Source organism: Belonocnema kinseyi, chromosome 1, assembly GCF_010883055.1.
Source record: "Belonocnema kinseyi isolate 2016_QV_RU_SX_M_011 chromosome 1, B_treatae_v1, whole genome shotgun sequence".
Classification (NCBI taxonomy): Eukaryota; Metazoa; Arthropoda; class Insecta; order Hymenoptera; family Cynipidae; genus Belonocnema; species Belonocnema kinseyi.
The window spans coordinates 98,899,553-98,927,363 of NC_046657.1; the positions used below are offsets into that span (position 1 = coordinate 98,899,553).

The 27,811-nt window shown below is 36.5% G+C and overlaps 3 protein-coding genes across 3 annotated transcripts in view; 1 reads left to right on the forward strand and 2 right to left on the reverse strand.

Annotated features, from left to right (window-relative positions):
• The window catches only part of LOC117168402 (histone H4), a 13,940-nt gene extending 5,113 nt beyond the window's left edge, over positions 1–8,827 (reverse strand). The window contains exons 1-2 of the mRNA XM_033354072.1: positions 8,813–8,827; positions 5,713–5,717 (exon numbers count right to left, since the gene is read on the reverse strand). The gene's annotated coding sequence lies outside the window, so the exon portion shown is untranslated. The remainder of the gene's footprint in view (positions 1–5,712; positions 5,718–8,812) is intronic.
• An 11,452-nt stretch (positions 8,828–20,279) lies between these two features.
• Positions 20,280–20,743, reverse strand: LOC117167934 (histone H2B-like). Its single transcript, XM_033353189.1, has one exon. It carries the CDS (start codon positions 20,694–20,696, stop codon positions 20,325–20,327), a length of 372 nt encoding a protein of 123 aa, XP_033209080.1. The 5' UTR covers positions 20,697–20,743; the 3' UTR covers positions 20,280–20,324.
• A 227-nt stretch (positions 20,744–20,970) lies between these two features.
• On the forward strand, positions 20,971–21,454 carry LOC117171829 (histone H2A-like). Its single transcript, XM_033359463.1, has one exon. The coding sequence runs from the start codon at positions 21,028–21,030 to the stop codon at positions 21,400–21,402; it is 375 nt and encodes a 124-aa protein (XP_033215354.1). The 5' UTR covers positions 20,971–21,027; the 3' UTR covers positions 21,403–21,454.
• Positions 21,455–27,811: the final 6,357 nt, after the last annotated feature.

The following is a 27,811-nucleotide window of genomic DNA, read 5'->3' on the forward strand; positions in this document are numbered from 1 at the left end:
GTAGCAGATCTTCTTTGATTTCCTCAACAGAAATAATAGGCAGTCCCTTGGCCACAAGGTGTCGTGGTTTCTCATCTTTGAACGGGTGAGTAAAATAGGCTGTAATAAGCTGAGTAAAATAAGCCCTGGTTATTAATCTTGGCGGTTAGCACAATAGGTGGCACCTTCTGCTTGGGCTTCTTGTCAGGTTCCCCCTTGGTATTAACATCGTCCTCCTCATCCATGCTGTCAGCGTTGTCCGACAGGACTTCATATCTGTTTTGTGTACAGATATCTTCGTTTTCCGTCGCCTTCCTGGATCTTTTTGGTCTGCTTGCAGCCATGCTAGATGACAGTGCGCCACGCGCCTTCCGTCCTAACTCAGGAACTGAGAGACGCGAGCCAAACACCTTCGCCTCCCAGTTTTAACACATTTATCTAACCAAATTCTAAGCACGTACTTATGCGAATAATTAATCTTTGTGGCCCTTTCTCGCATATTCTCTTTTGAGTTTTACTTTTTCGAAGTGCTTCAAGTAAACACTACACTTTGAATAATTTGCCGGATGAGCACCACTACAATTCACACACTTTGGAGGGTCATCTTGGTTCTTATCACAGTTAATTGTTAGGTGATGCTTCTCGCATTTAACACATTTTGGGCTCTGTTGGCAATAGAGAGTGCAATGCCCAAATGCCTGACAGTTGTGGCACTGGGTCACACCCCTAGAGTTTGTATATTGTTCCCACCTCACTTTCACGTAGCACAGATATGTAACTTCCCACACTTTCCTCAGGTCCACTTCTTTGTCATATGTCAATAGGAATACTGGATTCTTCATGTGATTAGCCACTGATTGATGTTTCTTGAGCACAGAAATTCTCTCACACTTTATTCCTTGCTTACTTAAATCCTCGGCAATTCCATCCACTGGGATGTTCGGGATTCCTTTAGCCACAAGATGTTTCATTTTAAGCCACTTAGGCGTGTATGTGTAGTAGGCCATCTTTTCTTCTTTCAGTTTATCCTGTAGTGCAAGGTAGTCCACCAATGTTGAGCAGTGTATGGTGAGTTTATTAGGAGCATATATAACTCTGGGTGCTTTGGTGGTGATTGTGTCCACTATAGTCCTTATACATTTGGAGTAGTCCATGATGCGGTCTGTGATCACTACGGGAGGTAACGAGTTTCCAGAGACTTCGTCGTCGCCATCTTGCATGGCATCTTCTGTGCTTATGGAGGCCAGTGCTCCGAAACTATTAAATACTGATAAGTTTGGTACAGATACATTTTGAGTCGCCTTTCTATCCGAGCTTGTAAGATATCCAGTCCTTTGTTTCTTAGTATTCGGTGGTCCAGGTGAATCTCCAGCCATCTCGTCCAAAAATTTAGCAGATCTTAGTCAAAACAAATTCCAATCAATCTCTGACTTCAATAATCACGATACTAACATACTCTGTATGTATGTTAGTGCATGGAATATTTACTGTGTGCGGCGGACCGGACGAAAATCCGAGATATGCGAAAGTTATTGCATCATCGATTCATCACTTTGTGGAGCATAATCTTGACGCTTTTTATGTTGCATGCAGCCCCCCCCCCCCCAGGGGCAGGTCGGCCGCCCGACCTGTCTGCGAAAATCGAAGTCGTTACAAATTTAGAAAAACCTAGCAACGTTAAATAAATACAATCCTTTTTAGGTCTTGCAGGATATTATAGGAAATTTCTCTACTCTTTCCAAACCACTTACAAACTTAATCCAGGAGAATATTATTTTCGAATGGACATCAAATTGCCTGAAAGCTTTTGACATTCTTAAAGAATCATTATGTTCAGCACCCGCGCTTCGATATCCTAACTTCAAGGACACTTTCACTCTAACAACAGATGCATCAAATGTTGGCATCGGAGCAGTGCTCAGTCAAAATGGTCACCGCTGCTGTTTTATATCAAGAACACTCAATAAAACTCAGCAAAATTATACGACATCCGAAAAGTAGTTATTAGCTATAGTATGGGCTTCAAAAAGACAAACAATATTTATTATGAAGGAAATTTATCAATCAAACCGACCACAAAGCATTGAAATGGTTTCACAACGTCAGAGACCCTTCCTCAAAACTCCTGAGATAGCGATTGAGGGTTGAAGAGAATATATACATAGTCGAGTATGTGAAAAGAAAGGGAAATAAGGCCACAGATTTTCTATCACGACTTTTTCCAATCCAAGAATCGGATCTGTTTGAAAAATCGTCAGGAAGCAATAAAGAAGATTCAGATGAAGAAACTAAAACCGCAGTAGAAGCATTACCTGAAAACGAATCCTCAAACAACCGTGATGAACGAGACCTAGATGCACCGCCTCCTAGAGGAGAAAAACTAGAATTAAGTTACCCCATGGACATAGGAAACACGGGACTAGGCATGCCATCGTAACTTGGGCAAGCGGGGTGGAATCCACGGGAGGGGGGAGAATTCCATGAGTGGAGAGAGCCGCCATCTTACGATATGCCATTTGATCATGCGCACGAGCATTTTTAACGACAAATTGCATGAAAATATAAACATGTGGGCGCTGCCATGTTTGTCGCGGGACATTAAAAGGTGGCGGACCTCCCCCCTCATTGCATCACTCCCGCAACGGCATGCCTAGTCCCTTGTTTCCTATGTCCATGCTACTCAGAAACCCAATGCCGGAGGAAAGCTGTGGAAGAAAATACAAAAAAGACACACAAAATACGTCAATACTGTTCAACTTTCACTATATGACGAGAAAAAATGGCTTACCATCCGGGAGGAAATCACGCAAGAAATGTTAAGACAATTGAATGGGTGCCCGGAACAAAGGCTTACGTCACGATTTCCAAATTGTGCAGGAGCATTGAAAAACTGGGATAATGCAATTGACTTTCCTTCACTTCTCAACAGATAATTCGATTTTCCCGACCACTGTTGGCATTCTTTACAACTGAAAACAATGGGAACTCTTAGTCCACATGACATTGGCCGTTATTCCACGAAAAACTGGGTTTTGAAAAAATCGCGACATAGGCCCTAGTTCCGGGCACCCATTCAATTAAGTATTTTTCGATTCCATTTCAATGGCCCGAAAATCACACCTATAGAAAAAATTCAAATAGAAGAAATGTTCAACTTCTTGTGTTTAAAATACCCTGATAGCGATTTCCGTTATTGTTACGCACCACACAGTGAATGAACTAATCAAGAAAAAAATGACATCATCAAAGAATCTCACGGTTTCGTTATGGCACAGCAATACGGCGAAAATAAAACCATCGAAAGAGCGAGGACTCTAGGTGAATGGAGAGGCATGGAAAACGAAGTCATAGACTACGATGAAAAATGCCCACCATGTCAACTGCAGAAACCCGTCAGAATTACTAGACGAGCTGAAGCAATAATCCCAGCCACTCCTACTCAAGCAAATGAGAAGGTAGCTATAGGTATCTTCAGCCCCCTACCTAAGAAGGACATGAATATTCTGGTCGCCCTAAGGCCTAAAGTATACTAACAGGCAAAACTTTGTCTCACAATTAATTCAGGACTTTGAGAACTTATTCAGAATACAGCACATTAAGACAACTGCTTACCAAAAAGTATAATATTCCAAAAAAGTTTGTAGCTTACAGATCTGAAAACCGGATGAAAAGTAATGAAATTTGACAGCTTTTAAAAGACAGTGAACTTTGAAGTATAGTTTTTTATTGAAAAAATAATAGCATAAATCTGAAAAATGCATGGTTGTGCTTTAAATATTCCCAAACAGATTGTCGTCGAAAAATTTGCTAAATATAAATAATTATTTCTTTTTGTAAAAAAATATGCAACTGAACTATATTCAGTTCTAATGAAGAAAATGAAGTGATTTAAATTGGAGGTAGTTAATTGAACTATCTGTAATAATTTACCATTTGAAGGAAGTATGTGCTTTTTATTGTCTTCGTGCAAATTGCGATATTTGACGTCAGTTTTTTATATAGGAAATCAAGTGCGAGAGCCCAGCGTGGTGCCATTTTTTCAGAGGATCGTCCTCGGTTTTCATCAGCACATACAAGAAGAAGAAATACACATATAGAAAGTACATACTTCCTTCAAATGGTAAATTCTTAGAGATAGTTCAACTAACTACCTCCAATTTAAATCCGCTCATTATCTTTATTAGAACAGAAGATAGTTCAGTCGCATATATATTCATTATAAAAAAGGAATAATGATTTATATTAGCAAATTTTTCGACGACAATCTGTTCGGAAATGTTCAAAGTACCACTATGAATTTTTTTTCAGATTTTTGCTATTATTTTTTCAATAAAAAACTATACTTCAATGTTCAATGTCTTTAAGAGCTATCAAATTTCATTACTTTTCATCAGATTTTCAGATCTGTAAACTACAAAAATTGTTTTGGAATATTACTGTTGAGCTCATTAACGTACAAGACTTGCACCTTTAAAATGATCCCTCTTTCATTAAGCTACAATTTTTTGTTGACTTGCTTTTACAATGTCAAAGCCAGAGGACTCGAATTTTCTCGCCGAGAGTAGTTGCACTCCGTTTGAACTCACTTTCGGCAGAGAAGCTAATTTACCTTCATCTCTGGCCACCACACCAAGCTTTGAAGTATTCTGAATTGATCGAGATGTGGAAAAACAGACACGAAAGTTATTTGAGAAAAGCCCGATAGAGATTGCAGATTCAAAAAAAAAAAAAAAAGAATACAAGCTAGACAATAATAATTATGTAGTTCTACTAAATGAAAAAAGGAGCCGTATCCACGCTAACCAGTTAATGCCTTATTTCTAAGAAGGGCACATTGATTCTACTTTTGGCAACGGTGCTTGAGGTTCTAAACATTCGAGTAAACATCAAAGAATTCAAAGGCAACATTTATAAGGAAGAAATAGGATCAGCTTATTTGTTCGACGAAGTGTGGATCCTCCTAAATAATATCAACCTCACAGGCACAGACGATAGGGTTAACCTCCCGCTTCAATAGGTTAAAAACAAAAGAAATATAATTGCATAATGCCCTAGGAAAATGGCGTTACAAGCGCGGACTGTTTAACTTCGTCGGAGTTGCGTCAAAAGCACTATTTGGAACATGAGACGATAGTGACCTGCAGTTGATAAATAAACAATTTGACCTAATATTTCATGACAACAAAATTATGGCACAAACCATAAAGAATCAAACCAAAGTTATTAAACTACTACTCCATTCTTTTTCTCACGATTATAAAAACACAAATCAAAATTTAGCCCGTGAAAGTGAATTTCTGAATCAAACTAGAGAAAAAACAAACAATAACACTCTATCACTACACATTCAAAGCAAATTAATAATAATAATAGGAATTCTGATCGATGAATTAAACAAAGACCTTGATACAGCAATAAATGCTGTAAATTTTGGAAAAGATGGTATGGTACACCCACACATTTTAACGCCTAAAATGTTAAAAGAAACACTTAGAGAACTCGAAGTTACGTATACAACGCGATACCATATTGACAACAACGAAGAAAACATCCAGCATATCATGAACACTTCTAATATCAAAACTGTCATCATCCAGAATTAACTTGTGTAGGATCCCTGTTATAAACAAAGAGGAAATTAAAATACTTAGAATAATTGCCATACCTGAAAAGCTATAGATACCGGATATCTTGGCCCGAAGAATTATCGAACTGGAAGAAGTTGTTGTGCGTTCCCAGTTTGGACATTATTACACAATCTGAGAAAAATTTGACATGGCTTGAATTTAAAGTGACGTTTATTATCTGTGGAAAAAAGCTCGCAAGCGGGAAAAAAACAACGAAATCTGATAATTTATTTTATGAAAGAAAAGTAAAGTATAGTAGAGAAGAAGAGTGGGAAAGGGGTAGAGGGGTCGAAAATGAAAGTTCTGGTTGACTTATTTCATGAGAAAGTCTTTTGGCATCGCGTCTTTGCGAAGAGGATCAAAATTATATTTCCCAAGAGAGGAAATATGTTCAAAAGGTGATAATGATGTGGATTCATAAAATTTAGTGGCGGTTTCCTTAATATACTCTGAGATGTAAGGTAATTGAAATTCTCTGTGAAGGACAGAATTCTTAGTATATCTAGGGCTTTGTGATACGTCTGAGGAATTTATTTTGTATGATCTGAATGTGATTAATATTGCTTTTTGATGCACCCCCCCCCCCCCCCCCCCCCCCCCCCCCCCCCCCAAATTGTACATGCATAACTTATGCTTGGTTGGATACAAATTTTGTAAATTAGGATTCCATATTCAGGTTTTAGGCTGGAATGTCTGTTAATAATAGGATTTAATCGAGAGATAACTCCGAGAGCTTTCGCTTTAGTTTCCTGGATATGTTGCTTCCAGTTAAGACGCTTGTGTAGTTTACCCCCGAGGTATTTCACGGAGGTTTTCCATTCTATTTTTTCATTAAACATTTTAGGTGGATCTATTTTAGCTGTTCTTCTGACTAAGAAAAGAATTGATTCAGATTTTGATACGTTTATTTTTATTTTCAAGCGTTTACCCATGCTTCAATGACTTCAAGAGCATATAATCCGATTGAAACTTCAGGGACCTCAGGGATGTCTTTTACATAGATAATGAAAAATACTGATCCTAAAATGCTCCCTTGGGGAACACCCGCTCGGATGGGTTTCTCTTTTGAAAGTGTCTGGCCTATTTTGACTGAGAATTTTCTGTTGGAAAGATAAGAATGTATGAAATGGATAAGCCCTCTTGGAAAGTTGTAATTTATTAGCTTTCTAAGCAGTCCAACATGCCAGACACTATCAGAAGCTTTTTCTACGTCGAGGAAAACAGCTCCAGTGTGTTTTCTTCGATTAAAATTTAAGCTAATTGTTTCGGTGAGCTTGAGCACCATATGCTGTGTAGAGTGACCTTTTCTGAAACCGTATTGCTGCGGTTTAAGGATGCTGTTTTCCTCGAGGTGATAGTTTACACGAGTGAGTATTATTTTTTCAAAAATTTTGCTCATTGTATTAAGAAGATTAATGGGCCTGTAGCTGGTTGGATGATAAGGATCTTTGCCTTTTTCTGAAAAACTAAAATGTGAGCTATTTTCCAAGATTCAGGAAGTAGCTTAGTTGTATACAGATATTGAAGATAAGAGCGAGTAGTGTTAGGTATGAAATAGGAAGCTTTTTGAGGACTAAATTTGAAATTGAATCAGGGCCAGGAGCTTTGTTATTTTTAGTATTTTTAATATGTTTGGTTAATTCCTTACGGGTTATTTTTTGAATTTATCAGTGCTTGGGATTTGAGAAATTCGGAAACAATTTTTTCGCATTCAGAGACGTGCTGTGGGTCAGATGGGTCTTCGTGTGGAGGGAAATTACTTTCATAACTTGCTGTTAAAAGATTTGCTTTGTCAGTAGGAGATAGCGCAAAAGTTTGATCGGATTTTTTGAGGGGTGGAATATTTGATCACGGCTTCGTTAAGGCTTTAGTCATACGATATATAGAGTTATCTTTAATTTGAAGTTTGCCGACTTCTGTGTTCCAATGTTTACATCTGTGCTCCTGAACTTTAGTTGCTATTGTTTTACGCAAGTGATTGATTGTGTTTTTGAGAATGCAGCTTTTAGTTTTTCGATGAGTTTGACGGAGTTTATTACGGGTATCGATAAGGTCTTCAATTTCGGGACTGAGAGGTGGATCGTATTTGTTAACGGTAGACAGAGGGACCGAAGAGTGAATTGCATTTTTTATGCTAGAGGTGAGATTTGTTATGGCTTCGTCGATGTGAGTGGAATTTGTTAGCGTGGGTTCAAGATTAACTTGAGTTTCAAGAGTGGAATTGAATGTTTGCCAGTTCGCTTTTGCGAAGTTATAGTGAGGTGTAACCGGGGCCTTTTCACAATTAGTGTAAAGGCTTAAGAGAACTGGTCGGTGGTCTGAGTCAAGCTTATCTACCATATAGTGAAAGTGTCGTGGTTGAAAAAATTATTTTTGGAAATGGCAAAGTCAATAAGGTCAAATTTATGTTTTTTATTGTGGGGGCTAAAGGTGTGAGATACGAGTGCTGAAACTGAGAGATTCCTGTCATTTATGAATTCGAATAATTGTTTTCCGATTCTGTTGGTTATTCTGCTGTTCTGGTAGAGACTGGTGGACTGGTAGCTGACTGGTAGAGCGAGACAATGGCATATGATTTCCCGTGAATTTTTATTTGTACAGCAGTTGCTTCTAGTGTTTTTAGTTCAGGAATTATTAATTCGTGGTGTTCGGTATTTTCTTTAATTAAAATAGCTGTTCCTCTGTTGGTATTATTTCTATAAATTTTATAGCCGCGAATTTTAAATTTTGTAGATTCGCGTAGCAGAGTTTCGCTAAGCGTGCAGATGGTGATGTTGTTTTGGTAAATTTAAGTGGCTAATTCGAGTCTTTTCTTTATGATACACTGCGAGTTCCAGAAAACGATTTTTAGAATGTTGTTATTAAACGTAGGCATTTTCAATAGCAAGTGATAGGATGTTATTTATAATTTCGGCAGTTGCGGTAATGGCTTCAGCCATGTTCATTTTACGCCCCATTATGTCGGTGGCTAAGGTTGTGGCTCCTTTTATAAGGTTGATTAAGTTGACTTTAATGCTTTGTGAAGTTGCATTTTGAGAAAGTGCGACTTCTGGGGTTTGTTTTATTTGTGGGGCCTGATTTTTAAGGGCCGTAGGCTTTGTAATTTGAGGGTTCTGTTGTTTTGTTGGTTGTTGTTTAATTTAGGATTTAGTGTCGCGTGCTTTAGGTTTAGATGCTCCTGAGGTAACTATAGCGCTGTAAAGCAGAGTACTCTGCGTTGACGTGTGTCTGGCGGGAGGTGAGAGCCCTTGAGGAGTAACTTCGTTAGGTACAACCTGAGATGCGGGTAGGTTGCTGTTAGGTGCTTCCTTTAGGATATTTTTGTTTTTAGTATTTTTGATTGGTTTTTTAGAGGCTTTTTTAAATGCAGGGCATCCTCTATAGTTTGCTGGGTGATTTTCAGCACAGTTAGCGCAAGTGGCCGGGGCCTGTGCATCTTTTTTGCAGCTGGAGCTGCTATGCGAAGCCCAACATTTGACCGAGCGTGGGGTAGCATGGCACATGTCATAAACATGATGGAATCTCTGGCAATTGAAGCACTGAGAAGCTTCTTTAGGCTTAACGTACGGCTCCACTTTTATTTTGATAAAAGCAAGCGACTGTAGTTTTAGCAAATCTTTTGCCTGTGGTGTGTTGGGTTCAGTCACCAAGAGCATGGGCATAGGCTTTTTGTTTTGTCGGTTTCTCATGCGAGAGACCGAGGTAAATGTGTATCCCTCTTCTTTCAGTTCAGCCAGTACTGAATCATCAGGGAAAAAAAATAGGAATGTTTCTGATTACTAGTTTAATAGGGGGTAAAATTATGTTTTTATATAAGTAGTACTGGAAACCTTGTTTCTCGATGTTGCTGATAATAGAGTGGTAGTCCTCTATGTAGGAAACGCGAACAGAATATACATCTGACCCAAGGTTATACACAATGGGTTTGTATTTAATGGTATTTTTTATAATATTGTGAAGCACTGAGTAGGGGTGGTTTAATTCGTCAACGATTACGTTAATGGGAGGTATTTTTCCCGGTGCAGCAGATGTGTTAGCCGCGTTAGTATTTTTAATTTTAGTTTTTTCAATGGCTGTGGTTCGAATGGATATTGGTTTGCTTACCACTGACGCTCTTGACGTCTTACTGCTCCCATTGAGGGAAGTGATCATATTGTGATCACTGCATGTACTGGTGGAGGCGTCATCGGCCTGCTTGGTGAGTTTCCGCTTCTTGCTCCTGGACGTGACTTCAGAAAAGTTGCTCACATTATCGTGATCCATTTTACTGCTTCCTGCTGGGCAGGATGCTAGGTTCGAGCTCTGTGACATTTGCGTCATAGAGCGCCTGTGCGTTTAAATTCCCGTTCTCAGAGGAACCATATTCCAATTTTTCTCTCTCATTTTAACGATTTTATAACAAGATTAATGAAATGAAATTTTCATATATCATTAATAAAATGTATTTTCTAATAGATTAAATAAAAATATTTAAAAAAAGTAAATACGAAGACCCCGAAAAGCTCTATGCTTCGGCAGAATACTTTAAACGATTCAACGTATTCTGGTCTAAGATTCTTTAAAAAATGGTTTAAAAAACTTTGTAAAAGTGTCTTTTGGATCTGATGTTTAAAAGTTTCAGCTAATTGGTAATCAATTTCATCTGTTTTTGAGAAAAAACTGAAGGTTCAAGTAGAGGGTAAAATAAGGAATAAGTTCTGAGTTTGAAGCGCCCTATACGATGCTGAAAAATAGAGGTTTGAGTCAATAATAAAAATTTGTAAACAAGTTTTTCAATATTTGGAAGTTGTAGGTAATTTAGTAGTTTATATATTTTTCCTATGTACTAATTTAAATTTTCTGTTATTTAGATATATTATTCTGTATAGCAGTTGACTCCTTAATGTAGGAATATCAAGATTAAAGAAACAGTCATAGATGTAGAAAGTATTGTGTTACGCTCACCACAATTCAGTCTTGATTTTCCAATCAATAATTTAAAATTAATATTTATGGAATCTACGTACTTTTCGATTTTAAAGACATGTAGTTTGTCTATTTAGTACTAAATTGAATGGATAGATTTCCGAATAGTACATACCTCCGAATAATTTGTCACTGCGTATATCCATGTATTTTGACTCGATAATTACGAAAATGACATAAAATTATGTTTTTTTTTGTGTTTGCCTTAGCCAATAATAAAACTTTACGAAAAAGCTTCAAATAAAAGTTGTACATGTATTAAAGACCATATGTAGCGGCATCACAGGGGTGCCTTCCCGCCCCCCTACGAGACATTGGAAAGGGGGTAGGGGTTTGACAAAAATTCTTTCTGTAACCAGTCACAGGGGTGCCTTCCCGCCCTCCACGAGACCAACATGGTTTGACCAACATTATTTGTACATATAACCAGTCACAGGGGTACATCGCTACATATTGTGCTGTTTCTTTTGTGTTTTTTCATGTTTATCGCAGCTTTTCTCGAAAACTATTACTAGCAGAGTAAAAATGTATTCAATATAAAATATATTTTTTTAAAAGATCTACAACTTTTATTTGACGTTTTTTCATCAAGTTTTATTATTGACTAAGATAAACACAAACAACCATCATTTGTATGGGTTTTTTCATGGTTTTCATCATGAAAATCAAATTGCGGGTATTTTCACCATCATTTAGTACTTAGCGAGTCAAAGAACATAGATATATGCAGTTTGAAATCAAACGAAGGTATGTACGGGTGCAGTTCCGAATAGGTGAACATGACGATTTCCTTCACACTGCGTATACTCATGTATTTTGACGCGCTGATTACGAAAATGATAGTGAAAATTAACGACTCGACGATTTTCATGGTGAAATTGCGAAAAAACCATTAAAAATATGTTTTTTTGCGTTTATCTCAGCCAATATGCAAAATCTCACAAAATGTTTCCAATAAAAATTGGAGATCGTACAAAAATACATATTTTTTGTGTAACACATTTTTTCTTACGATTGATAGTTTCCAAGAAAATGAGTGCTATCTCGATTTTTGTGAAAAAAAAAACAATGAGCATTCTTCATTGGTTTCGGTTGGGTACCTACTCACGCTTTTCACCACGGAAAGGTTGGAGTATTTTAAAAAACATTTTTTTAAATATTTTTTTAACTTTTTGATTGTTTTTTTTTACTTTTATGATTTTAAAATATATTTTAATTTATTTTAATTAGAAATTCTGAGTATATTCTATTTATTGCCTTGATTGTATAGTCCTTATAAGTTTTTTTATAATAGTCTGCTGAGTATATTTAGTGGCCAGGGTAATATGCTTTTATGTTAGTAATTGATTCTTTAAACGGATCAGCAACTATTTTCTTTACGCGTCGCCGCCACAAAAATTCGCAGACTTAGGTCACACCCCTGCCCCTTTTCCCTCGCGTCGTAGGGGCGGGAAGGCACCCCTGTGACTGGTCACAGAAATAATGTAGAAACGGGTTCAATTACGCGTATAAGACGGCTTGCTGACACTGGGGGACTTTAATACTAAATACTTCTCATATTTTCAATCTTCATAGACAAATTACATGTCTTTGGAATTTGGAGTATACGTAGATTCTAAAGATATTACTTTCAAATAACTGATTGTAAAATCAACAAATTCTTAATCTCAATTTTTTTTCCATTTTCCAACAAAGGACCCCTGAGGAAATGGATGGTCTGCTCAAGTTCGCAGGTACCTAATCAGAAAGTAGGTTGTTAGTCAGCTCGGACATAGTAACCTCAGTTGGCCAAGAGCGTGCTGACCACTGGTCTAGACCAGTGGTCGGCACGCTCTTCCCCGGGGCAGGGTAGCCTGCCCTGGCTGCCCTGTGACCTACTCTCAGGGCAGTACCTGCGTGCTTGGCCAGATCATCCCTCTCCTCAGGGGTCCTTTGTTATAAAATGGGAAAAAATGTGAGATTAAAAAATTCGTAATTTTGCGATCAGTGACTTAAAAGTAATATATTTGGCATCTACGTATTGTTCCGATTTCAAAGACATGTAATTTGTCAATAAAGGTTTAAAATTTGAGAAGTATTTAGTATTAAATAGACTGTCAATCTGATGTTTCTTGATTATAAACTCCTTCAAACTTTTAACATTTCTAGGCAAGTAATATATCATTAGAATCGGAAAATTTCGTAGATGCTGATAATTCTATTTTCAAATCGCTAATTGAAAAATTAAAAGTTTTAAAATTTCCTTACTTTGACATTCCTGTCGACAAAAGACCCTTGCTGGAGTAAGATGACTCGCACTAAGGTACATGAATAGACCGAAAAGTAGTAGAAAAAATTAAGTCGGGTGGAGCCTGACCATACCTGAAATTTGAGCAAAAAGTTTGTCGACCACTGGTCTAGACCAGCGATTCCCAAACAACTGCCGAAAGTCACTTCCCCGACCGTGGTCGGAGTAAAGGATACAGTCTAAACGAGTGCAAGCTACCCTTATTACCTTCCCCTTCTAAGGGGACTCTTTCCCCTTACATATACTAATTACCTTTCTCGGCGCGCTCAGTCGTAGGTTCTCCCGGAGCGCGGAAGTTAGTTGGAAGTCATTTTCGAGAATCTATAGGCTTTCGTGACTCCAGGGGCATCTCATTTCTCATCGACAGACATAAATTAGATATCAACATTGCCTCGTTCAACCATGAAATAATTTTTTTCTTTAGAAAGTCTTTGATAGATTTGGCTAAAAGTTTAACATTTTTTCGATCAGACTTACAGGAACCAAAGTTTCATATCCACGAACTAGAAAGATTAATGATTTTTTTTGTATACATCATGTTTTGGGGGTGTTTTCATACCTTAAGCATCCAAGTATAGAAATCATGATTTTTTAGTAACAGCGTTCACTATAGATTTTTTATTTAACTACTACGGTTTGAAATCACTTTCAAATAAGCAGAGGAGGCGAGCATCTGTCTTTGACTTAATTTTAAGGGATTTTTTAACATCCCTTAAACCGTGAAACCAGGAAAATGTTATTTCCTATTCAACAAAAACGCAAGGGATGTTCTGATTAAAATCTCAGGGTAGGAAATGAATAATATATATATTACGAATATTGCGAAGTACTAGCACTAAACGAGGAGGCGAAGGTGTTTGGCATGCGTCTCCCTCGAAGGGCGGAAGTGCCTGCTGCCCTGTCCAGCACCTCTGGCAAAATGCCTAAAAATCTGAAGCTGATGGTCAGGGAAGGGACAGACAAAAATGTCCGGACATTTAAACCTTACAGCAAAATCAGCAGCAGGGAACCACTCCAACCGTTTTGAAGAACTACAATCACAGGACGACATCACTGACCTACCTCAGACGGAGCAGGAGGAAGCAGAAAAATTGATTCCTAAAAATCAGAACAAAAGGAAAAGACCTTCGGAAGAAGAACGCAACATGGAAAGTCACTCCACACAAACAAAAGCCAGACCAAAGCAACAGCGCTACAAAGAAGGGGAAAATACAACCCGTAATCCTGGACCATATAATAGAGGATTTTGCAATACTGATTAATGCCTTGCAAGAAGTAACCATCGGAGAAATACGTGTCAAAAAGAACACAACATCAACTAAGAGTACAATCTACCCTGAGTATATGGAGGACCACCAAAGTATTGAGGATCTGCTAGTCAAAAATGAAATATCATTCTACACCTACTCAACAAGGGGAAAGAAAACTAAAAACTCGTAATACACGAACTGGGAAATTTTGCCACAGAGAACGTGAAACATAGCCTCGAAGAACAAGGACTACAAGTTGAAGATGTGAGTATGAGGCAAAAATCTGAAGGTGCAAAACCACAAGATGCTTTTAAAATAAAAGCAGCACAACACTGCTATGCAAAACCTATGTGTGTGAAGTTCCTCAAAGAGCACCTTACAGCAGACTGTCCAAACTTGAGATTAATAACCTGGAAAAAATAGAAGCAATTGATAAACTTGATTCAGATCGTAAACCTGTTCTGATGATAATAAATGACAAACCAATAGACGTAGAGTACAGTAAATCTCCTCAATTTCTAAACTACAAACAGGCTGATTGGAAAAACTTTACAGAATAAATAAACAATAGCCTAATAATAAGCACGCTTCTAAATGATACGCAATCTATTGACAGTAGTATAGAAAATTTGACCGAAATTATTAATTATTCTATAATGTCTCATATTCCAAAACATAAACTCGTTAAATTCAATAATAATCTCCCGGAAAATATAATAGAACAGTTTAAACAGAGAAACACTCTAAAAAAAAATATCACAAAGGACTAAAAATAAATATCTAAAACCGATTATAAACAAAGCGAATAAAAAGATACAAGAATCGATCTTCACCTTTAAAAATTAGAGTTGGGATACTAAACTAACCACTCTAAACACAAAAGATAACTCATTATGGAAAATGAATAAAATTCTAAAAGGGCAGAGAAAAAGGTACATCCCATCATTGCAGAGCCTAAATAGCCCATTATTCAAAAATAAAGATAAAACTGAAATCATAGCAGATCATTTTGAAAAAATTTATAAATTAACTGGGAAAATGGGCGACGCTGAGCACAATATAGAGATAGCAAAAGTTTTTACTGAAATCACTACACTAGAATCAGACATAGATAAGATTAAACTAGCAGCTCCTAAGGAAATCAAAGGAGCCATAATGAGAACAAAATCTAAAAAAGCCCCTGGCTTAGATGAAATTCAAAATATAGTACTTAAATACATCCCTAAAAAAGCTATAGTTCAATTCACGCACATAATAAATGCATGTTTAAAACACGGCTACTTTCCAAAAGCTTGGAAAAAAGCGAAAATCTTGCCCATATTCAAATCGGGAAAAGAAAAAACGTTGCCTACAAGCTATAGACCTATTAGCTTGCTAGCCACTCTTAGTAAAATCTTTGAAATAATAATCTTAAACAGATTCCAAGACCATGAACGCGATAGAAAACAAATTATACCGGAACAGTTCGGTTTCAGAGCAGACCACTGGACAGTTCAACAGCTAGCTCGAATTACTGATTATATTAGCCTATACTTCAATATGAAACATTGTACGGGTGACTTATTCCTCGATATGGAAAAGGCTTTCGACACCGTATGTCATAAAGGGCTCATAGTCAAATTACACAGATGCTATATTCAGATATATTTGATTAAAGTTATTAAAAAATATTTAAGTGATAGAAAATTTGTAGTGGAAATAAATAATGAACCCTCGACAGAAAAACCGGTAGTAGCAGGAGTGCCACAAGGCTCTGTGTTAGGACCAAAACTATTTTTATATTATCTAAATGACATACCAAAATCTAAAGAAGTGCAGATAGCTTTATTTGCGGATGACACGGCGCTATATTATGCATCTAGACGTAAGAAACAAGCTATAACGAAATTACAGGGGTAAGTTGTAATATTAGAAAAATATTTTCATAGATGGAAACTGAAAATCAACACTGATAAGACTAAATTCGTGATATTTTCGAATAATATTGGTGATAAAGTAGTTCCTAATATGAAAATGTACAACGAAGACATTGTTCCGAAGAAAGAAGCAAAATACCTAGGCGAGATTCTAAACTCAATGCTTAAACACACCAAACAGCTCACAAAAAGACCTATAAAATGATTATTAGACCTATAATGTTATATGCTGCTGCCATATGGGGAAGTACCTGTAAATCGAATATATGGTAAGAAAACTCCAAAGAGTACAGAATAAGTGCCTGCGTATGCCAGTAAATGCAAAAAGAGGTAAGAGAACCTCCACTCTGCACACGAAACTTGGAATCACTACGATCGAACAAGTTCGGACCTGGCCGTAGTGAGGAGGCCTAAGAAATCCCACGAACAACAACGACCTTGAACCCACAACTAGGATGACTCTTATAGGTTGGAGTTGATGGTTAGTAGGGCGGAAGTATCAGTGTGAATTCGACTAAGGAGCGAACATCGAGTAGCACTCAGCTGCCAAAACAGCTCTCTAAGCCAAGAAGGGAATTATCGTGTCGAGAGCTGAATGTCACCAGGGAATGGGGACTCAAACGTTATCCTTGGATAACGGACAACCTCCCAGCGTGAAAGTGCCTTATCCTCACACGCAGGGCTCTGTAAGGACGGACCTTGTTTTTCCCTAGCTATTCGTGGGAACAAAATGAATTCCATAAATGAAAATAAAAATAACACGACTGAAATGCATGAGCAAGTAACTTCAATGACACCCGCCAGGAACACTCTATCTTCTCCCGAGAAGATGGAAAACAGTGAAGGTGGTAAATCACCTTCGAGTCAGCAGGTGGCTGATGCAGTACCTAGTGGTTCCTAGAGTGGTACTGCTGGAGGTGAGGCTTTAAATAGCCACAGCTCAGAAGCCGAAGCCACTGAGAACGATGGTGTTGCAGGAGGTCCTAAGAAAAGGAGTTATAGTGCTGCTGCCAGAAAGAAGTACCATCGCCAGCAACTTAAGTTGCAACGTGAGGCAGCTCCTAAGCCAGAGACCCCAAAACGGTCTCGGTCTGATGGCAGTACTCCAAAGGAGGACAGAGAAAGTAAGTGGGGTAAGGTTGGAGACCCAGGTGGCTCTTACAGTTTCGCCACCCAAAGCCACCTTAAAATGGCCGTTGTTCCGGAGAACTTCCCGCAAGGAAACTTCAGTATGGAGCAAGCAGCCGTCATAGAGGTAGATTTCGAGAACATGGTCGCCGGAGTAAAATCCGGCGACATTATCCCGAGGTATAAGAGTGGTGTGCTGACCGTCATCTGCGCTGATGAGATGTCCAGGACATGGTTTATCCTGGCAGTTGGCGGTTTGAGACCTTAGGAGGGTGCGGGAATCAAGGACATTGATTCCAAGGACCTTCCCAAGCCTGTCAAGCTCATTGCTTGGATACAAGGAAGTTCTGAAGAACCTACATCCATCCACAAGAGGATGAATGTTCAGAACCCCACATTAAAGGTGGAGGCCTGGACTATAATCGACGTAAAGAGTCACCAAATCAACCTAGTTGATCTTGAGTGTGGACGATTGCAATTATTATCTGGGGATGGGAAGGATCAAAATGAAGATCCTATCTAAGCGTAGGAACGTTACGGGGGTAGCGGAAGAACAGCCGCCCTCGGAACAGTCGAAGGATGGTGCTGCTCCGTTATGAACAGCGCCAAATCTCCATATTTGGATTTCATCCAAATAAATCTTCACCACTGTAAAGCTGCGTCTGCTATCCTAAGCAGACTTGTTACAGTGGAACAAACGGCCTTTGCACTGATACAAGAACCTTGATGCTACAAGGCGGAGGTCAAAGGCATAAGCCAGAAATACGGCTCCATTGTATACAATAGGTCAGAGGAAAACATCCGGACGGCCATATATGTTAGAAGGGATATCTACTTTGTCAGCTTACCGAGGTTCAGTGCCAGAGAACTGGTAGCAATGAAAGTTGTACATCGTAGAGGAGGAAAGCGACTACATCTAGTGATTTGTTCAGCATATCTGCCATTTGACTTTTTATTCCCGTCACCATCAAAGGAACTAAGACGCTTGGTGGACTATTGCTATTCGAAAGGATGGTCGCTGGTCATTGGATGTAATGCAAACGCGTATCATACGATATGAAAGAGTAAGAACATTAACAGCAGAGGTGAGTACCTTTTAACCACTGATTAGACTATATTAAATCGTCGTTGTACACCAACCTTTGTGACAGCTAGATGTCAGGAGGTTCTTGACATAACTTTTTGTTCAGTATCCACTAGCGAATCATTCGGTGATTGGCACGTATCGCCTGAGAAATCCCTATCAGATCACATGCATATATGTTTCTCGCTGATAGCTGACATATCTGATCCAATCGAGTATAGGAACCCAAGAGCGACCGACTGGGATGGGTACAGGGAAGGTCTCGGAAAGGCCTTGGCAAGTATACCCGTAAGGATTAGGTAAATTGATCAGTTGGAATTTGCTGTAGATATAATAGAAAAATCAATGAATAAATCGTATGAGGACAACTGTCCTCTTCGAATTAGGAAACCGGACAAGGATGCCCCTTGGTGGAATAATAAAATTATGGAGCGTTTCAATAAAAAAAATCTTAGACGTTAACTTTAAAAGATACAAATTCAAAATAGTTCGTCTTTAATTGTTTTAATTTGAATTTCAGTTCGTATAACTTCAAATGAAAACATTTTTAGATTAAGAATGTGAATTTTTCAATCACAATGACCGTTAAAAATTGTTGCGAACCGCAAAAACGCCGGGAAATGATCAAAATTTTGTTCCTGGAATAAAATGGCCATCCTGCTATTAGTGCAAAAATAATCGCGAATTGTTTATGTGTACAGTTTTTACTAGTTAACAATATACACACACTCATTGCTCGCTGCGCACTTAAACTGTAGATGGCCGTGCGTCGCGACGAAGCGAAGGGTAGCACGCTGAATGAACTGACTACGAACTCTTCAAATTATAAAAACAAGACAGTGAAAAGATGTCTGCTTCAATACCCATGCATATAATGAATTGCAATAGTATAAATTGATTGCAACGATACATTTTTCATGGTAGCTGAAAGTAAAATTTAGAAATAATGAACAAAAATATTAAATTATTCATTATAAATAAAATTTGTACTATATTTTACAATGACTGAATAAGCAATCCTGGGCCGAGGTTCAAAAATAAATGTAATATACATTTGATATAATAGTGTTATACGTAATGTAGAAAAGTTTGCCTTTTGGGAAAAATCGAGGGCGAAGCACGAGATACGTTATGAGAATGTGTTCGTTAAAGCCGAAGGAGCTTTAACAAATGGTAATTCTCATTCACCCAATTACAGTTTTGTCGATGCTTTGACCTTTACTTTTTTAAAGTTGTGCACAAATGTGGGGAAGTACAAAGACCGAGCATGCACTTGTTTGAGAGAAAATTTTGATTAATAAGTAGTAATTTTACTATAAAAATTGAGTTTAAACTTAATCATTACTAAAATAATTAAATACAGCCGATAATTCTTTGAGATTTTGTAATAAATTAAATGAGTTGCCTCCTTTCATATTTGTAAGCAAAAATGGAGTCTTTCAAAACTTTTCCATTTAAAATTACTGTTTATTTGAGTGTTTTCGACAATGAAAAATTCTGCAATTTAAGCAGTTTTGCCTTTGAAACATTCAATATACTTTAAAGTAGTATCAAATTAATCATGATTTTCATTTAAAAGTGCTAATGTAATATCAATTCCTTTGAATTTTAAGACAACAATTTTTGAAGTTTTTAATTTAGTCAATTTTCAAACTTTTATTCTGAAATAACTTTATTTACAGATTCTGGATTTGAAAAAAAACTTCAATTTTAAATTTGTTTTTGCCACTTATTACATTATTTTTAAAATTATTTAGCATTATTAATGTCGAAAACAATTATTGGCGATTACTTAGTGCAAATACTTTGTATTTAAAGGCCTCAGTTGCAAGGGCTCGAAGAACCCTTTTTTCTGGCATAATTTGACAGATCTTGCAATACAAAGTATTACAAATAAGCTTTAGTCTATCCTTTCCCTATGGATCACTGGAAATCACGGCAGTAGTGAAACTAATTAAAATAATTTGTAACAAAGTTATGCAAGCCTAAAAAAAAACATGTGAATGTAACAAGAAAGTAATCCTCCGTTTCAAGATTTGTTGGCCCTGAAAAGGGCCGATTGTGGTTTCAGCTGATGCCGGGAGAAAATTACTTGGAACTGGTATATTTTGTCACAGCTTTCGTGCCCTCAGAGACGGCGTGCTTAGCGAGTTCACCAGGAAGAATAAGTCTCACCGCAGTCTGAATCTCCCGAGATGTGATGGTGGATCTTTTGTTGTAATGAGCCAAGCGGGAAGATTCAGCGGCAATACGTTCGAAAAGGTCGTTGACGAAGCTGTTCATGATGCTCATTGCCTTGCTGGAAACTCCAGTATCAGGGTGGACCTGTTTTAAGACTTTGTAGATGTAGATAGCGTAACTTTCCTTCCTCTTGCGCCTCTTCTTCTTGTCGGTCTTAGCAACGTTTTTCTGGGCCTTACCAGCCTTCTTAACTGCTTTACCACTCGCTTTAGGGGACATTTCAATTTTCGATGATACAAACGTTCGTACTGTACGAAAAATCAGAACGAATTGTCAGTTGCTCTTTAACGCCACCTATTTAGTAGTGATACGAAAGGTAGAGCGCCTCAATAGACAAGAACTAGAGTGTGGACGAAAGCTGATTGGTGCATCCAGTTGGTAAGAGGCAAGAATAGTCTCTTTCTCCCCACCCCGTTTTGCGCACCTTTGATGCGCCATACCACTCCTCCCACCCCATCAAAGTGCTTAAAACACGTGTTTTCAGAATTTTTGTGTATTACCTTCTCACAATTTATTGCGAGTGCTTCGTGTGTTTGAAAACTATCTAAAAATGTCTGGTCGTGGGAAAGGTCGTGCAAAGGGTGGCAAATCAAAGACCCGTTCAAGCAGAGCTGGACTTCAATTCCCCGTTGGTAGACTCCATCGTCTACTCCGTAAAGGAAACTATGCAGAGAGAGTAGGAGCTGGTGCACCAGTTTACTTGGCAGCTGTCATGGAATATTTGGCCGCTGAAGTTCTCGAATTGGCTGGAAACGCCGCTCGTGACAACAAGAAGTCGAGAATCATCCCACGTCACTTGCAATTGGCCATCAGAAACGATGAGGAATTAAACAAACTTCTCTCTGGTGTCACCATCGCACAAGGTGGAGTTCTGCCTAACATTCAGGCTGTTCTTTTGCCCAAGAAGACTGAGAAGAAGGCTTAACTTTCAAATACAATTAATTACTGCTTTTACAATCGGCCCTTTTCAGGGCCAACAAATATTTCAATGTTGGAATGGTATTTAGTTCTTTACATGTTAGTGTTAAAGATTTATTAGTTTTGTAATATACAAAAAGGCAGGCTCCTGTAAGGTTTTCGTATTAATATTTTATAAATTTTGTTTCTACGCCTTATCTGAGCAATTCTTCACATAAAAACACATGCGTGGCACAAAAAATGACATTTGAGATATTTCAGTGGGTTAACACGAAATCATTTTTAATGCAGAGTTTTGAAGTTTCAAAAATGTGTACTCCAGATCGTTAAAGCATAAACGAATTAGTTGTGTTATTTAAAACGACAACGTCTTAAAATGTTAATTATATAGTATCAAATTTTGAAGAAAAAATGTCAAAATGTGGTAATTATGAATTTAAAAATGGATTTTTTTAAAATATCAGGACTTATTTCCAATTACTTTATTTTCTTGGGATATAATTTTTTATGTGATTATAATAATTATAAAATTCTGTTAATTAAAATTGTGAGTATGCAACATTATATATTATAGTCCGCGGCGCCCTCTAAGAAAATCATTGAAAAATCAATAAATTAAACAAAATTACTAGGTTGTATTTTTTTTTTCTATTTTTTTGCTTTGCAATAAGCAATGGATCGCTTTTGTAAAGTCAACCCTTATTTTAAAAAACTGCCCCTACAATGAAAAAAAAATATTTAACAAATGACTAGGCTACATTTTTTGCTATTTTTATGCTTTGCAATGAACTATGAATCGCTTTTGTAAATTCAACCCTGATTCAAAAAAACTACCGCCTGTATTGAAAAAAGTATTAAAAATGTGACTAGGTTATATTTTTTTGCTATTTCTTTGCTTTACAATGAACTATGGTTCGCTTTTGTAAAGTCAACCCTTATTTAAAAAAATACCCCTACAATGAAAAAAAATATTTAAAAAATGAATAGGCTACATTTTTTGCTATTTTTTGCTTTGCAATGAACTATGAATCGCTTTTGTAAATTCAAACCTGATTCAAAAAAACTACCGCCTGTATTGAAAAAAGTATTAAAAATGTGACTAGGTTATATTGTTTTGCTATTTCTTTGCTTTACAATGAGCTATGAATCGCTTTTATAAAGTCAACCCTTATTAAAAAATACTACCCCCTGCAATAAAAAAAAGTTTAAAAAAATGACGGCTAGATTTTTTTGCTATTTTTTTGCTTTACAATGAGCTTTGAATGGCTTTTGTAAAATCAACCCTTAATCAAAAAAACTACCCCCTGTAATGAAAAAAGTATTAAAAATATGATTACTATCGGCGAGAAAATTCGAGTCCTCTGGCTTTGACGTTGAATAAGTATGTGAGAAAAAATGGTAGGTTAATGAAAGAGGTATCATTTTGAAGATACAAATGTTGTACGTTAATGACCCGAAAACTAATATTCCAAAAAATTATTTGTAGCTTACAGATCTGAAAATCTGATGAAAAGTAAAGAAATTTGATAGCTTTTAAAAACTTTAAATTGTAAATTATTACAGATAGTTCAACTAACTACCTCCAATTTAAATCACTTCATTATCTTTATTAGAACTGAAGATAGTGCGCTCGCATATTTATTCACAAAAAACGAACAATTATTTATATTTTGCAAATTTTTCGACGGCAATCTGTTCATAAATGTTCAATGTATCACCATGCATTTTTTCAGGTTTTTCCTATTACTTTTTTTATAAAAAACTATGCTTCAAAGTTCACTATTTTTAAAAGCTATCAAATTTCCTTACTTTTCATCAGTTTTTAAGATCTCTAAGACAAAAATAATTTTTTGGAATATTACTTTTTGGCTCATTAACGAACAACATTTGCACCTTTAAAATGATAACTCTTTCATTAACCTACCATTCTTTCTTCACATACTTATTCAACGTCAAAGCCAGAGGACTCGAATTTTCTCGCCGACAGTAGGCTAGATTTTTTGCTATTTTTTGCTTTACAATAGGCTATGAATCGCTTTTGTAAAGTCAACCCTTATTTTAAAAAGCAACCCCCTGTGCTGCTCAAGCGTATTTAAAAAAATGAAAAAATGAAGATAAAAACACTTGTAAACCATAAACACGATATTTTTAAAACATAACTAAGGAGCAAAGTTATTGTTCGCCCCTAATCGTTACAAATCAACCACCGTATTTTCATCCGAATACAAACCTCAAGGACTGAAGTCAAAAATTGTATAAATTAATTGTTGGGACTTTTGTCTTTCTGATTGTTGTGCTCTCATTAGTCTCCAACGTCATATCAATCGCTTTTCCAAAATTCACCCTTATATAAAAAAAACAATATCCTGCAATGAAATCACGTATTTAAGTGTAATTATTTCTCAGCCATATTCGTTTCAAAGATAACAGCCGCAATGTATATCATTTTCCAGTCTATGCGTGTAGTCAAAAAATATAATTGACTTTTTCTAATTATCTCTTAATTCCTTTAATTAACTACAAGCACGACAATTAGATCTATCAGATTTTTGGCTTATTTTGGGCTCGATATTGGCAATTTTAAAGAGCACAAAAATTAGAGACTCCATTGATACTGGAAAATTCCCAAAAAGAATGATTTTTTACAATTTAATATCTATGAGGTAAAGTGGGGTTGATTTTAGACGTTAAGGGTTGGAGCCAAAAAATCGGAAAAGGTATTTTTGAGAAACCCAAAAATAGAAGACTATTGACACTGGCAAATTCTCAAAAAGATTATTTTTTGACAAAGTTATATTTACGTGGTGGAAATGGGGTGACTTTAGACATCAAGGGATGAAGCCAAAAAATCGGAAATGGTATTTTTGAGAAACCCACAATTAAAAGACTTCATTGACACTGGAAAATTTTCAAAAAGATTATTTTTTGACACAGTTATATCTCCGTGGTAGCGAGGGGTTGATTTTGGATGTTAAGGGTTGAAGCCAAAAAATCGAAACGGGTATTTTTGTAGAAGCTTAAAATCAAAAACCCCATTGACACTGGAAAATTCTCAAAAAATTATTTTTTGACAAAGTTATATGTCCGTAGTAGAGGGGTTGATTTTAGACGTTAAGGGTTGGAGCCAAAAAATCGGAAAGGGTATTTTTGAGAAACCCAAAAATAAAAGACTCCTTTGACACTGGGAAAATCTCAAAAAGGTTTTTGTTGACAAAGTTATATTTACGTGGTGGAAAGGGGGTGATTTTAGACGTTAAGGGCTGGAGCCAAAAAGTTGGAAAGGGTATTTTCAAGAAGCCCAAAAGTCAAAGACTCTATTGACACTGGAGAATTCTCAAAAAGATTTTTTTTTGACAATACTATATCTACGTGGTAGAGAGGGGTTGCTTTTAGACGTTAAGGGTTGAAGCCAAAAAATCGAAAAGGGTATTTTTGCGAAGCTCAAAAATCAAATACTCTATTTACACTGGAAAATTTGCAAAAAGAGTATTTTTTACAATTTTTGTAAATGAAGTCTTTGATTTTTGGGCTTCTCAAAAATACCCTTTCCGATTTTTTGGCTTCAACACTTAACGTCTAAAGTCAACCCCTCTCTACCACGTAGATATAACTTTGTTAAAAAATCATTTTTTGAGACTTTTCCAGTGTCAATGGAGTCTTTGATTTGTGGGCTTCTCAAAAATACCCTTTCCAATTTTTTGGCTTCAAACCTTAACGTCTAAAATCAACCTCTCTCTACCACGTAGATATAACATTGTCAAAAAATAATCTTTTTGCAAATTTTGCAGTGTTAATAAAGTCTTTGCTTTTTGGGCTTCTCAAAAACAACCTTTTCGATTTTTTGGCTTCAAAACTTAACGTCTAAAAGCAACCCCGCTCTACCGCGTAGATAAGAAAATTATAATAAAATTAACTTTTTGTGAATTTTCCAGAGGAAATGGAGTCTTTGATTTTTGGGCTTCTCAAACATACCCTTTCCGATTTTTTGGTTTCAACCCTCAACGTCTAAAATCACCCCCTTTCCACCACGTAGATATAACTGTGTCAAAAAATAATCTTTTTGAAAATTTTCCAGTGTCAATGAAGTCTTTTAATTGTGGGTTTCTCAAAAATATCCTTTCCGATTTTTTGGCTTCATCCCTTAATGTCTAAAGTCACCCCCTTTCCACCACGTAGAAATAACTTTGTCAAAAAATAATCTTTTTGAGAATTTGCCAGTGTCAATAGAGTCTTCTATTTTTGGGTTTCTCAAAAATACCTTTTCCGATTTTTCGGCTCCAACCCTTAACGTCTAAAATCAACCCCACTTTACCTCATAGATATTAAATTGTAAAAAATCATTCTTTTTGGGAATTTTCCAGTATCAATGGAGTCTCTAATTTTTTAGCTCTTTAAAATTGCCAATATCGAGTCCAAAATAAGCCCAAAATCTGATAGATCTGATTGTCGTGCTTGTAGTTAATTAAAGGAATTAAGAGATAATTAGAAAAAGTCAATTATATTTTTTGACTACACGCATAGACTGGAAAATGATATACATTGCGGCGGTTATCTTTGAAACGAATATGAGTGAGAAATAATTACGCTTAAATACGTGATTTTATTGCAGGATATTGTTTTTTTATATGAGGGTGAATTTTGCAAAAGCGATTCATATGACGTTGGAGAATAATGAGAGAGCACAACAATCAGAAGGACAAAAGTCCCAAAATTAATTTATACAATTTTTGACTTTAGTCTTGAGGCTTGTGTTCGGATGAAAATACGGTGGTTGTTTTTGTAACGATTAGGGGCGAACAATAACTTTGCTCCTTAGTTATGCTTTAAAAATATCGTGTTTATGGTTTACAAGTGTTTTTCATCTTGATTTTTTCATTTTTTTAAAATAAGCTTGTGCAGCACAGGGAGTTGCTTTTTAAAATAAGGGTTGACTTTACAAAAGCGATTTATAGCTCATTGCAAAGCAAAAAATAGCAAAAAATGTAGCCTAGTCATTTTTTAAATACTTTTTTTCATTGTAGGGGGTAGTTTTTAAAAAATAAGGGTTGACTCTACAAAAGCGATCCATAGCTTATTGTAAAGCAAAAAATATAAAGAAAATCTAGCCTAGTCATATTTTAATACTGTTTTTTAATACTTTTTTTATTAGGGGGGGGGGGTAGTTTTTTTGAATAAGAGTTGACCTTACGAAAGCGATTCATAGCTCATTGCAAAGCAAAAAAATAGCAAAAAATGTAGCCTAGTCATTTTTTAAATACTTTTTTTCATTGTAGGGGGTAGTTTTTAAAAATAAGGCTTGACTTTACAAAAGCGATCCATAGCTCCTTGTAAAGCAAAATATGGAAAAAGAATCTAGCCTATTCATATTTTTAATACATTTTTCATTACAGGGGGTAGTTTTTTTGAATAAGGGTTGACTTTACAAAAGCCATTCATAGCTCATTGTAGAGCAAAAAAATAGCAAAAAAATCTAGCCTAGTTATTTTTTTAATACTTTCTTCATACTTTTTTTTCATTGCAGGGGGTAGTTTTTAAAAAATAAGGGTTGACTTTACAAAAGCAATCCATAGCTCATTGTAAAGCAAAAAAATAGCAAAAAAATATAACCTAGTAATTTTGTTTAATTTATTGATTTTTGAATGATTTTCTTAGAGGGCGCCGCTGAGTTGCCGGCAAGCTAGCGCCGCCCTGTTTTCTCAAAAATTAATAGAGCAAAAAAATGATTTTTTGTGTGTAAAAAATAGCAAAAAAATATGCATTATATGACATTTTGTTTTTCTTTAGTGGCGCCGCTGAATAGTCTGACCTCGACCTACTGGCCTGGGATCGCCAGTAATACGGATCTACATTTGGAGACCCCTGGGCTAGACTGCTAGAGCAACGGCTAGAATTTTTTTTTGCAAATAAAAAAACATGGGAAAATTCACGTCGGGAACACATGTTTAGCGTGTACCTCTATTTCGGTTGGAGAGCGAGGGTGGTGGTAGACGCGTGCTTGATACTCTCCTCTTTGCCCCAAGCAGCACCGCTGATACGAAATATTTGTCAGGGTACTTGGGGCGACTAACTTTTCAATATCACGAGGCAGAAAAGTACGTTAGAGAAATATAATTATAAAATCTGAATCCTATTTAGTATTAATAAATTCAGATATGTTCTACTAAATAGTACCTATATGTAATAAATATAATATTTGAAAGTGGGTTTGAGCCTACTAAGTTGATATGTTCGAATAGGAATATAGAATATATACCATCAGTCTACCTAACTTATATATTGGGAGTAAGTACAAAAGTTTACGGTAGATCTTTGTCGAATTGTGCCCAAATGAGCCCTAAATCATGAAATAGGTTATATCTCTACACCTTGATAGTGTTGTGCCAGCTTAAAATACCTCATGTATGAGAAAGTAAAAC

What these genes read in the sequence shown, in the direction of transcription:
- LOC117167934 (XM_033353189.1), bottom strand. Translation starts at nt 20,696, where the DNA reads ATGTCCCCTAAAGCGAGTGGTAAAGCAGTTAAGAAGGCTGGTAAGGCC.
- LOC117171829 (XM_033359463.1), top strand. Translation starts at nt 21,028, where the DNA reads ATGTCTGGTCGTGGGAAAGGTCGTGCAAAGGGTGGCAAATCAAAGACC.